The sequence below is a fragment of the Myiozetetes cayanensis genome, unplaced genomic scaffold (genome assembly GCF_022539395.1).
Source record: "Myiozetetes cayanensis isolate MyiCay16 unplaced genomic scaffold, myiCay2020 scf3, whole genome shotgun sequence".
Lineage (NCBI taxonomy): Eukaryota > Metazoa > Chordata > Aves > Passeriformes > Tyrannidae > Myiozetetes > Myiozetetes cayanensis.
Genome location: NW_026087521.1, coordinates 51,211,421 through 51,223,407, shown reverse-complemented (window position 1 = coordinate 51,223,407; position 11,987 = coordinate 51,211,421). Strand labels below are relative to the sequence as shown.

The following is an 11,987-nucleotide window of genomic DNA, read 5'->3' as shown; positions in this document are numbered from 1 at the left end:
AGCAGCGCGCCCCGGCACCGCCTCTTACCCGGGTCCTGCCGAGGGCTGCTGCCTGCTCCAGCCGTGCCGAGCCAACATCAGAGGAAGGGGAAAGCGGACGGTTTCTCCATCTCACCATGAAATGTCTCAGCCGGACCGGAGGAATCAGGGAAGTCTCTCTGCAGCCCTCGCTCACCTCCAGCTTAGGTTTATTTTTTCCCTCCTAGAAGAGCTACTTCTCTGCTGCGACCTGCTCCTCTACTAACTCTGCCCTGCCCACGCCAGAGCTCTCCTCCTGCCTCTGCCTCTCAGAATTTTTTGCTCCCAGGAGCGTCCATCCCACGGAGTGCTGATGTGCCTCCGTGGCTCGGCGGTGGGTTCAGGTCTCCCCCTCCTGCCCAGTTCCCTCCTTCTCTGGCATTATTTGCCTGTGCCTCTCGCTGCCTCCCTGCAATAGTCCCCAAATCCCCCCTCTGCCTTCCACTCTGCCTCCCTTTGCGCTCCGCTCCCTTTCCCTGGCTGCCTCTCCCCCTCGCTGATTGCTATGCAGTCTGTAGCTGAGAAGTCGGTAACTCTGTGGTAGGATCCAACAGCTTTCCGCTCCCTTAGCCCATCCTCGCATGTGAGCTCAGAGCTGTGGAACCGCCATGGGGGAGACGAGAGCAACCATCGGCAGAGGGGAAGGGGTGGCGGGACCACCAGATGCCCCCAAAGAGGTGAATCCTCCTGCTGGGCTGGTGCACAGGGACGAATTATCCACTGTCAGGGTTTTTTTCCCCACCTGGATTTGGGGTGCTGGGCTGACACCTCGCTCTGAGGAAGGGTCAGGCTCTCCCAGCTGATGCAGAGTGTTTGTTGTGGGGCATTGCCTCCCCACCCTACAGAGCTGGAGATTTCCTTCTGGGATGAGTAACGCTGGGGACAGGAGCGTGGGCTCAGAGGGACCAGCCCTCAGGGCTCCAGGATAATTCACAGCCGCCCTGCCAGGAAACATGCCCAGGCAATCTCCTCTGGGTCTCCAAGGGCAGCAGCATCTCAGAGGCTTTGCAGAGGTCACTTCTTGGTGACAAGATGAGAAGCCGGGGGACAGCCCTACTCCAGGACAGCGTGGTTTGAGGACATGGGTTCCATCATCTGCTGTCCCCAGTGTTAAGGCCTGTGCTGAAAAGTCAAAAAATATCAAAAAAACCCCGTTTTGAGTCTCCCCTGGGCTCCAATCCTGCAAGAATCTCAACCTTCCCTCCCAAAATCATCCCAAGATGCTGTGGGGCCTCCTGTCCCCCACTGGCATCAGCGAGCACTGCCGTGGTGAGCACAGCCTACTCCCACCTGGCAAAGCCACCACCAGGGAAGCAGAGGGTGAGTTTGGTAGCTCCATGCAGATGAGCAGCTGCAAACCAGGAGCTCATCAGCCTCCTGCACGAGCCAACTCATCTCAGTGCACCCATGGCTCCCCCATCCTACCCCAGTGGGGGATCCGAGGGAGCTGCTGTGACTGGATGGAATGGGACCAGTCTGTCCATGCCCTCTGTAGCCATCCCTATGGGAACCTTGTGCAGGTTTCTAGGGGTACCTGCTTTCCCAAAAGCCCTGTCCTTGGGGCCCATGGGGCTTCTTCCCAAGAGCTACAAGGCAGTAGCTGCCCATGTGCCTGGTGGCACTGACAGGCCTTTCTCCTCCGTGCAGTAAATGGAGGAAGATGCTGTTGAGACATCTTGCTCCTTCCTGGAGTAGGCAAAGCCACCAAATACCTGCACAACCCTGTGGTAGCCTCAGCTTCGGGTTGGGTTTCTTCTTCTCTGCCTTTTGCTCCTCATTGCTGGCTCCCCACAAGACCTCGCCGTGTTTCCCTCACCTGTGCAGCGAGACAATGAACAGCTACACCTCGTGCATGGTGTGGCAGCCCGGCATGGCCAAGAGGCAGCTGGCACTGCTGGAGCCATTGAGAGGGACACGGGGATGTCACACCGAGGATGCCACTGGCCCCTCTCTGTCTTTGTGCCCCCCGAGGTGCCACGCCCTGACCGCCCCATGGCCACCGGCCCCAGCAGCGGGGTGGCTCACACTCACCACCCCCGCCCGTCTCCACCAGCACCGTCTTTAATAAGAAGCGTGGAATATTTTAGCACCTATGGAAAAGCCACCACAGACGGTGGTGGCAGCCGTTGCCAGGGAGACGCTCCCAAAAATAGCCCCACTCCGCCAACCTTTCCCAGTGCTGCTGTGGGGACTGAGGGAGGCAAAGGGATAGAAGGATGGAGGGATGGAAGGGTGGTGGGAAGGATGGATAGAGGACTAGATGAAAGGAGAGAAAGAGAGATGGAAAGAGGGATGGAGGAATGTTTGGAGGGATGAATGGAGGAAAGTTTGGAGGGATGAATGGAGGGATGAATGGAGAAAGACAGAGGGAAGGAGGGAGGCAGGCAGGCAGGAAAGGAGGAAGGGAGAAACAAGAGCTCCTGGGAAGGTGAACGACTGCTGCCTGACCCCTCTCCTGCCTGGGGACGAAGACAAGTGCTACCTTCGTGACAGCAGCCCCTGCTTGAACACCTATGGTCCCACGTTCCTGTGATACCAGCTAAGCCAGCACAAACCTTCAAGTGCTCTCTGCCCTGGGAAGTTCTGACTTAGAGTGTTTAAACCAGACAACAATGTTTTGGACTCCTTAGCACCTGCAAGGCTCCCTCTACGATTCTCCTGCAATCATCCCATCCTTGTCCCCCACCAGTGCTCTAGGACTGCCCCAGCCAAACTGACCTGGTCATGGGGGACAGAGATGGTGAGACACAGAGGTGGCGCGTGTTCTTCAACCCCACCATGTTTCCCAGCCCCTCCAGGTACACTGAATCATTTCCCTCTCTTGGATGAATCCCTGAGGCTGCCCACTCTCCCAGGCGGTCTGGATGCAGCTTGAGCCACATCCTGCAGCAGAAATGGAGGGGGACACCAAGACGAGCACCTCTGTGGCAAAAGCACAGAAGCCTTCCTGGTAGCAGGAAACAAATGTTTTAGTAAGAAGGAAACCCCCTTTGTCCCTTTTCTCATCCCAACACCATTGCCTTGCAGGACAGGCAGAGATGGGGAACAGCACTGGGTGGAGCTGCTGCTGCCTGGCCCAGAGGCTCTGCAGGAGGAGCCTTCCAGACTAGCAGAGAGGGAAACCCCAAAAATAGAACTAAAGGGGGAGGGGGAGAGGGGGGAGAAAAATAAACCCAACAACCCCAAATTCTTGGTTTTAATGCCAAATCCCAGCTCACTTGCCTCCCTGTCACCCTGGCGACATTCCTTGTGGTCACCATGGAAACGGGAGGCATGGAGAGAGCATCGCCGTGCAGGGTGGTGGCAGCACCCGGCATTATTTCGGGAGGCAGGGAGACACCCGGCACAAGGCACTTTGCGTTGTGGCAGGGAGGGAGGAGGGAAGGTTTATTTTTACTTGTTCCCACTTCATGTGCCCAATACTTCATCTCTTAGGGCCTGGCTGCCCCTTGGCCTCCTGGCAACTTTCCCATGGCCCTCATGCGTGCCACACAGGGATGTCCCATGGGGAGACCCCAGCCCCACCACCGCGTCCCAGCTGGGTGAGCTCAATTGGGCTGCTCCCAGGAAGGTCCTCTGATGGTCACCTCAGCTGGTGATTCCTGCTGCCACAGCAGGAGATAATGCTGGGACTTGGAGCTGATCAGTTTTTCTTGGGAAGGCGCAAGATTAAGAGCATAAACCTTTGCCACCCACAACGTGTTACCCCTCTGCAGGGGGCTTCTTTCCCTGGGTGAGACAAGAAGCTGCAAAGAGCAGTGCAGGGACAAGAGAAAGACGAGGGCTCTCAGACATTGCACTCCAGAAGCTTGGAAGGGGATCAAGTGGAAGAGAAGATCCCAAATCTGTTCCTTCCCCTAAACCTTCCATCCCTGCTCCACGGCTCAGACCTCTCTTTGCCCACCTGCAAAAGGATCTGGGATACTAGGGCCCTGCAGGGCCACCACAGCTGGGGCTTGGCTTTCACCAGCACCCACATGGCCCTGCTGAAATCCCAGGCAGCACCGCTCTGATGGTTGGAAACCCAATTTCAGCCAGTCCCTACCCTGTCACTCCTTTGCCAGTGCTCTCCTTTGGTCTTCTCCTGCTCTTCTCCCACTGCACCAGCATCTGCTTTGGTGCCCTGGCAGGGCCATCCCCAGTTTCATGGAGCTGAGCAGGTGTTTTCCAACACAGCCAGTGAATCCATCTGGAAAAGCCCGATGATGCAGGTGCTGGAGCGTCAGAGAGGGAAAACACAACTGCCAGCCTAATGGGCAGGGAGGAAATATATGCAAATATATTCAGACAAGGGATCCGGTGATGCTAATAGGCTTGTTAATCCTCTCAGAAAGCACCAGGAATAATATTTTTACACTTTAATCTTTAAGGATTTTACTCCAAGCAAGTTCATAAGGGCAGAGAGATATGTGTAAGAGACAGCCATGGGTGATGGTTGGAGACAGGGAGGGCAGCAGCCAGAGCCAACTCTGGGGCAAGAGCAGGCAGGATCACACAACCCAAGGGTAACCAAATTAGACCCACAGTCAGTGATTTGCTCAGGGATGAGGTGACAAATTGAAACATGCATTTGCTTGCATTAAAGCAACTTAATATCAAGTTAAACACATTTATTTAATTTATTTATTATATTTATTCATATTATATTTTTAAAATTAAGGCACCTAATACAAAGTGATTAGGTATTGAATATCTAATTGCTGGCTCTTGAGGCAGAGGTCCACCCACTGCCACCATGAGATCTCCCTGTGTAACCACTTCTCCAAGGACAAGGATTACCTGAACCAGGCTGGTCAGCCAGAGCTGCTTTCAAATATATTAGAACTTTCTAACAGTCGCTACTGAGCTCCTTTCTGTGAAATCTACAAAACCAGCAGCACCCATGCGCTTTTCACTCAACACATGAACTACTTTGTTTGTAACACACTCGCAGGAATCCAGGATTAATATTTTCAGTGAAGTTTGTTTCAAACCAGCCCTTGGGAGGATCTTTTCTTTGCTCCTGGGCTGGGGTCTGGGATCCATGCTGCTCCAGGTGGAGCACCTGAAGGCAAGGTTTCCTGGTGGGCCAGTCGCCAGGCAATGCCTGTGCATGAACTGCCGTGGAAGAGCTGCGCTGGCTTGGTAATTCAAATCTCTCCCCACTTCTTTTGCTCGGGGAGACAAGGTGGAGCACTGGGGAGAAGGTGCTGAGGCCAGCAAAGGCAGAGGGCAGAGGGCTGCCGGCTGGGAGCAGGACAGAGGTTAATGCACCCATGGTGAACTTCCCTGGGAAGCCTGGCCCTCGCGGGAGGGTGTGTCCTCAAGGCCAGAGGATGGGAATCCCGTTCCCTCTGCCTTTTCCCCTTTAACCACACTTCCGTGTGTAACTTGAGACAGGCTGGGGAAGAAAAAAGAGGAAAGAAAAAAAAGAAAAAGGGAAAAATAGCGCAGTTATTCCCGCCTCTGCCTCCTCCTCTCTCTCCTCCCCGGCCAGCCAGGAGCCACGTCACCGTCACCCAGCGCTGGCTTCAGGGCTGCTCAGCCTGGGGCTCTCCAGGGGACAAACCCCAACTCTCAGCCTAAAGCAGGGAGAGGAAGGCCCTAGCCTGGGAGAGGGAAAATCCACCTTGGTGGAAAAGTAAATAAGGCAGACATCCAGCCTGGAAGGGGAAAGGCACTCACAACCAGGGGAGAGGAGAGCCTGAACTTTGCTCCACAAGAAGGGAGGGCTCTGTGCTCAGGGAAAAAGGAAAGTTGAGCCGGAGGAGACCGTTCACTCAGTTGAGGCTCAAGGAAGAAAAGCTCCCTGTCCTCGCCTTCCTTGCCTGCAGAAAGCGCCACACTCCCGTCACCCCAGAGGAGCCCCCGCCGGCACCATGAACATCTTCCGCATCCTGGGGGATATCTCCCACTTGCTGGCCATCATTATTCTCCTGCTGAAGATCCTGAAATCCAAGTCCTGTGCCGGTGAGTGCTCCCATGCCCCAGGGAAGGAGGGTGGTCTTTCTTGGAGGGCAGCTTGATGAAGTGTGCAACCAAAATGGGTGCTGGAAAGACAAGTGATAGCCCACACAGACTGGAAGCCCTCCCCACTGGGCTCTCGCAGGGAAATCATCCTCCTCCTCTGGAAGGTGTCCCTGGCAGAAGGAGAGTGCTGCGTTGGAAGGATGTGATGTGGCAAGGCACACAGCCTCGGGCAGGTGTTGGTCTTGGGTTGGTAAAGTGAAGGGGAGCGCAGCAAGGCCAGAGGGAGGTAGAAAATGAGAGTAAGAAGTTGTGGCAGCACCAACACCAACAACCCAGAGAGAGAGCTGCTTTAGGTTGGAGGTCCTGCCAGTGGTGGACAGCTGCCAGAGGCTGCCCCATCCTGAGATAAGGAAATTAGGACAACAGCTTCCTGCAGGATTTTGCTGAGTTCATAGTTTCCCTAGTGATAGATTTTGGGGCTGGGCTGCTGGGGCTGTGACCATTATCGCTGGTAGAGAAATGGGTGGGCCTGACTGCATCTCCCTGCCAGCGGTGACCAAGCTCCATCAGCGTCCCTGGGCTGGTCCCACACCTCTTCTCTCCTATGTCAGATGTCACATCACACAATCCCTGGTGAGGTGGGCAGCAAAGGGGCAGAAAGGAGGTGGGAGAAAGGTCTTTTGGTGACAGTAAGGACCAAATTGGCCAAAGCAGTGAACATGACCACTGGGCGCCACTCCCTACAAGCAGGGCTCAGTGGCATCAGCAGGAGCCTGCCCTGTTACTTGGGAGACTCCAGCCAGTCCTGGGGTAGGACTCAAGCTACATCAGCACCTGGACACCAGACCTGGCTCACAAAACAACATGAATATATACAAATGCTTCCAAAGAAGGTGTAAGGGGACCCTATGGGTCCTTCCCTTCATCTGCTTTACCTTCCTTTTGTTTCCCTGCCATGTAGGAATCTCTGGGAAGAGTCAGATTCTTTTTGCCCTTGTCTTCACAACCCGCTATCTGGACCTGTTCACAAACTTCATCTCTGTCTATAACACTGTGATGAAGGTAAGGAGAGGACAGTGCAGCATCAGAGGTTGCCCTCAGCTCGCCATGGTTTTTCAGGGAGGTGAGGGTACATGGTCACTAAGAGAATTTTTCAGCCAGGAAGAGGGTGTAAAGATGCTTCCTTTGGTGTCACTGGCCCTCCACTGACAAAAAAAAAAATCCCTCACCAGAGTCAGTGGGGGAGCTGAGCCACATTTAGTACCACTAAAACTAGAATGAGATGCTGTGAACCAAGTCTGGCTGGCCTTGCACAGCGGGAATGTTAACAGAAGGCTGCTACCAAGCCAACCTCTTCACACAGAGCCCCAGAGGGGCTCAAACAAGTGTGATCTTCATGATGGGGCAAGCTTTACTTGACCACTGGAGTATCTCCAGCAAAAGTCAATCCATAAGCCAGCACAGGAAAAGCATTCACTACTATCTCACCCTGGCACGGCCGCACCAGAACCAGGTTTACAGACCTTCGGCAAAGCCGTCCTCTAAGCACGGAAGGTGCAATTGCAGGTGAGGTCTTGCCATTTCCCTTCTCTCCTGCAGGTCATTTTTTTGATATGTGCCTACGTCACCGTGTACATGATCTATGTGAAATTCCGGAAAACATTTGACAGCGAGAATGACTCTTTTCGCCTTGAGTTCCTGCTGGTCCCTGTCACAGGCCTGTCATTTCTGGAGAACCACAGCTTCACCCCCTTGGAGGTAAGGAAAAGCTGAGGTAGGAGAAGGGAGGGGAAGCAGCAGCCTGACACCAGGCAGCAGAGAGAGAACCATGTTAAATAACTGAGATTTTTAACAGTGAAAGCAGGCAGGAAAGGCAAAGTTGGCAGGCCTTGAAGATGCTCAGCACTGTCTCCTCTCAGTCCCAGCACAGCAGGCTCATTTTCCCCCAACTTCAGCAGCACTACTCGTAGCACTCACACATCAGTGCTTTGCCAAAGGAAAAGCTTTGGGTCTTAACACGTGTTAACCAGCACCGACTCCCCACCGCCTTCATTTTGCACCTCACAGATACTCTGGACCTTCTCCATCTACCTGGAGTCCGTGGCTATCCTTCCTCAGCTCTTCATGATCAGCAAGACAGGGGAAGCAGAGACCATCACGACACACTACCTTTTCTTCCTGGGCCTCTACCGTGCTCTCTACATTGCCAACTGGGTCTGGCGCTACCACACGGAGAACTTCTATGACCAGATCGCTGTAGTTTCTGGGGTGGTACAAACCATCTTCTACTGTGACTTCTTCTATCTCTACGTCACCAAAGGTAGGTAAATAGGTTGGTATGAATCTAAAATGTTCATTCAACACTCTTGCAATGCACGGTGGAGCTGCAGCCTGCCATGCGTCAATCCTTCCATGACTTCCTTCTTCGCTGTATTTGTGATGTACATTGTGCACCTCAAGTCCAGTTTGAAAAACCTATTTGTTGAATGCAAGTGGGCATCACTGCTCACAAAGCTCTAAAAGTGCCTGTGAAACATAGCAGAAATTAAACTAGAGCTAAGCCTAGTTTAACCCCACCTTGGGAAGTTAACAACTGAGGTACATTTCAATTCTACATACATTCTGAAAGATTATGAATCACACAAAAAAAGAAAAAAAAAAAAAGAAAACCAACTCTGAGGGGGAAAAAATAGCTGCAGGCAGACAATGTACCTGAGAAGGCAACTGCAGACATACGGAGATATTATTAAGCCTACTTTTCCTTTGATGGGAAAGATGTAACATTGTCAAGAACTAATTCTGTAGGAAGATGGGCATCTGCACAGAAGAGACACTTTCCAAAATCAGATGCCCCTTCCATTTCAGTGCCATGTTTTGGTAAACAGCTACATACCAGAGCTAACAAGTACACCGAGGGCATAAGTCCTGGTAGAACACACTGTGGTTTGCCGAGGCTGAAGCACACTTTAAAACACCTCTCTGTTGAGGACAGAATTAGATGAAATTGCCTGAGTGGACAATCATTTTCTAGTCTGCCAAGAGCAGTAGTGATGGCCTACATTTGATATTTCAAGGGATGGATTTTTAGTAGCTTCATGCACTGTGCCTGCTGATAGAGAGGTGACAGGAGCACTGAGCATGTGGCTGGCCTTGGCAGATTAAGACTTCCTTCTGTCATTCAGTATTTTTGTTGCCAGAAAATTACTTTGTAAAACTGCCATCAAGGTGCTCCACGCCAATTCCTTTTTTTTTTTTTCCTTTTCTAAACTAATTCCCATTTTAGTTTCGCTCCATTCATGTGTCCTGTGTCTTTTTGTATTATTGTGAGAAATCGATACCCTTTGTAGTTGTGATGGTGGAACAAAAGGGGGAAAAACCTCAACTGCTAGCTTTCAGTCTCACACTGCTGGTGATAGAGCTGCAAAATTTAGATGATACAGGAGGCAGAAGAAAAAACACTTGTCCCTGGAACATCACAGCAGGAAGAGAATTGCTTTTTCCCCCCTCTTTTCTTTTACACAAATGTTCTGGATCATGGGAGAGAAACAGTGTCTGAAGATATGCAAATGCTTAGCAGTCATTTATGAGAGCCAGTAATATTATAGCAGGTTGCATCTCTCTTACATTCTTTCAAAAACCCCAACTTTTCAAAACATTTCTAACACTGAAGAACTCAGACAAAAGGGCAGCAAAAAAAAAAAAAAAAAGGCATTATATAAAGAAATGTATTAAATAAGACTTCAGAGCCTATACCAAAGCATTGCAAAGGGATTTTTATAGAATGCTACTTCTTTTTATCTTGTTTTCAAAACTAGATGAGCTCCTTTCTGTTTAACACAAGGACATGAAAGATATCCTGAGGAAGCTTTCAGCTCCCCAAAGCTTGTATTTCACTGAATGGCTGGGGTTGGAAACAGGCAGGGGAAGGAGAAGGGGAATAATCTAGCCCATGCCCCCACTCATAGCACATTGTTCAAGGTCCTGTCCCATCAGGTTTCGATTATACACAGGATGCAGCCTCTCTGGGCAACCTGTGCTGATGTCTGACCACCCTCTGTAAAATGTTATTTTCTGATTGTTAAAGTGGAATTTCCCATTGCCCCATGCCCTGTCACTGGGCACCACTCAGCAGAGTCTGAGTCTGTCTCCTTTATTGTTCCATCAGGCATTTGTACACATGGGTGACATCCCTCTCAGCCTTCTCAAGGCTGAACAGTCTCACCTTGCAGCCTGTGCTCTTACGTGAGGTACTCCTGTAGTCCTTTGTGACTTGCTCCAGTATGTCCTTGTCTCTTGTTCTGGGAATCCAGAGCTGAATCCACCACTCCAGCTGTGGCCTCCCCAAGGCTGAGACAGAGAGAGGAAGGACCCCCACACACACACACTAGCCCTGCAGCTTCTTTGCCACAAGGGCACACTGATGGCTCCTGTTCAACTTGGTGTCCACCAGCACACACCAGGGCCTTTTCTGCCAAGCCACCTTCCAGCTGGGCAGCCCCCAGCACATTCTGGTGCCTGGGGTTGTTCCACCCCAGGGGCAGGACATCTATTTGCATTCACCAACCCTCACAAGTTCCCCCCAGCCCATTTCTCCAGCCTGGCACAGTCCCTGTGCCCCCACCTGGTGCATCAGGCCCTCACTGCCCTCTGAGGTCCATTGTCAGCACATTACTGCCCTTCCCTCTGGCACCCAACAAACAGGTCGCAGCACCCACCCCCAGGATGCACCCCTGCACCAGGCTGACAGCCCCTGTGCCCTGCCAACCACCACGCAGTCAGGGCAGCTGCCGCTCCATGCACCCCCACCAGAGGCATCCCTGCCATCCCAAGTTTCAGATCAGACAGGATGGGGCAGGCTCAGGAGGGCCTGGCCACAGACCATTTATTCAGGCCATGGTCTACATCAAAAGGAGAAAGCACTAAGGATAGCACATCATTAGAAAAAAAATTAAAAGGGTCCATATGGGAGAGCAAGTAACCACGGAAAACAGGAACCTTTTCCTTCAGCATAAAGGAGAATAGCTAGCTTGTGGAGTTTCCGCTCTTAGCAGTGATTTTGTAGTGGTTGACTCCCACTTGCAGTTTGCAAAGCTGGTCCCCCACTACCCTGTGCTCTAAACAGCAATTTAGAAAAAATAAAATTGTTGAAACAATAAAACAAGTCAAATTCTCCAAAGTTCATTCATTACCTTTTGTCTCTGCACAGTCCTAAAGGGAAAGAAGCTAAGCCTCCCCATGCCTGTTTGAAGATATTCCACAGACAACGCAAGGAATTCTGAAGACGAAGCTTTTTAAGATCACAGCTTTCCTTCCCTGGCCCTTTTTGACTAATGGATGGCTCAGCCAACTTTCAACCCGGTGCTAGGAAGATGAGGCTTGGAAAGCTGAAATGCTTTTCATCCACAAGACTCTTCCCCTCCATGTTTTTATTTCTTCTCACATGAATTTGGTGCTAGTCTAAGTAATGCTGGCCAATACTGAAGTAGTGCAAATTATTCTCTCCTGGCTCTTCCCAGCATCTACCTCCAAAACACACCTCTACCTTGAACATGAGGCAGCACAAGGAGTATAAGGGAATTTGTCATTCCCTTTAGTCCTTTGGCAAGTCCCCATGGTAAAGGGACCATGGTACTATTAAGTCTGATAGCATAGACAAAAGCCACTGACCTATTTACAGGTGGCCACATCTGACACAGGAGATGCTACAACCTCTTACTGTAACTCCGTATGAACTAACACCTTCTTCTAAATTAACTCTGCTTGACTGTCTCCCTATTCACGTCCTGCAACATTCAAGAAAAACACATTCCCTTTGAATGACATGAATCTTCCAGTTCCACAAGTATTCAAACATCCTCCCCGCTCACTCACTTTCAGTTCCTCATATCCTACAGATGGGGACGATTTCAATTAAAATTCAGTGGGCTGCCAAGAGGTGTTTCCATCTCCTTGAATTTGACTTTAAGAACTGGGAAGAACAGGGGCAAAGATGGGTTTACATTTCACAAATAAAGACGAAG

The 11,987-nt window shown here is 51.3% G+C and overlaps 2 protein-coding genes across 4 annotated transcripts in view; one reads left to right on the top strand and one right to left on the bottom strand.

The window, feature by feature from the left end:
- The window catches only part of KCNJ4 (potassium inwardly rectifying channel subfamily J member 4), a 16,582-nt gene extending 16,064 nt beyond the window's left edge, over window positions 1-518 (bottom strand). For 2 of the 3 annotated variants that reach the window (XM_050323555.1, XM_050323559.1), the window contains exon 1: window positions 29-498. The gene's annotated coding sequence lies outside the window, so the exon portion shown is untranslated. Of the gene's footprint in view, window positions 1-28 lie in introns of all 3 variants that reach the window. The other variant, XR_007629913.1, reaches the window with a different exon arrangement.
- Window positions 1-11,980, top strand: part of KDELR3 (KDEL endoplasmic reticulum protein retention receptor 3) — a 15,773-nt gene extending 3,793 nt beyond the window's left edge. The window contains exons 2-6 of the mRNA XM_050323589.1: window positions 5,832-5,967; window positions 6,929-7,029; window positions 7,567-7,725; window positions 8,035-8,287; window positions 11,174-11,980. Coding sequence (XP_050179546.1) covers window positions 5,877-5,967; window positions 6,929-7,029; window positions 7,567-7,725; window positions 8,035-8,287; window positions 11,174-11,214 — 645 coding nt within the window. The 5' untranslated portion in view covers window positions 5,832-5,876 and the 3' untranslated portion in view covers window positions 11,215-11,980. The remainder of the gene's footprint in view (window positions 1-5,831; window positions 5,968-6,928; window positions 7,030-7,566; window positions 7,726-8,034; window positions 8,288-11,173) is intronic.
- Window positions 11,981-11,987: the final 7 nt, after the last annotated feature.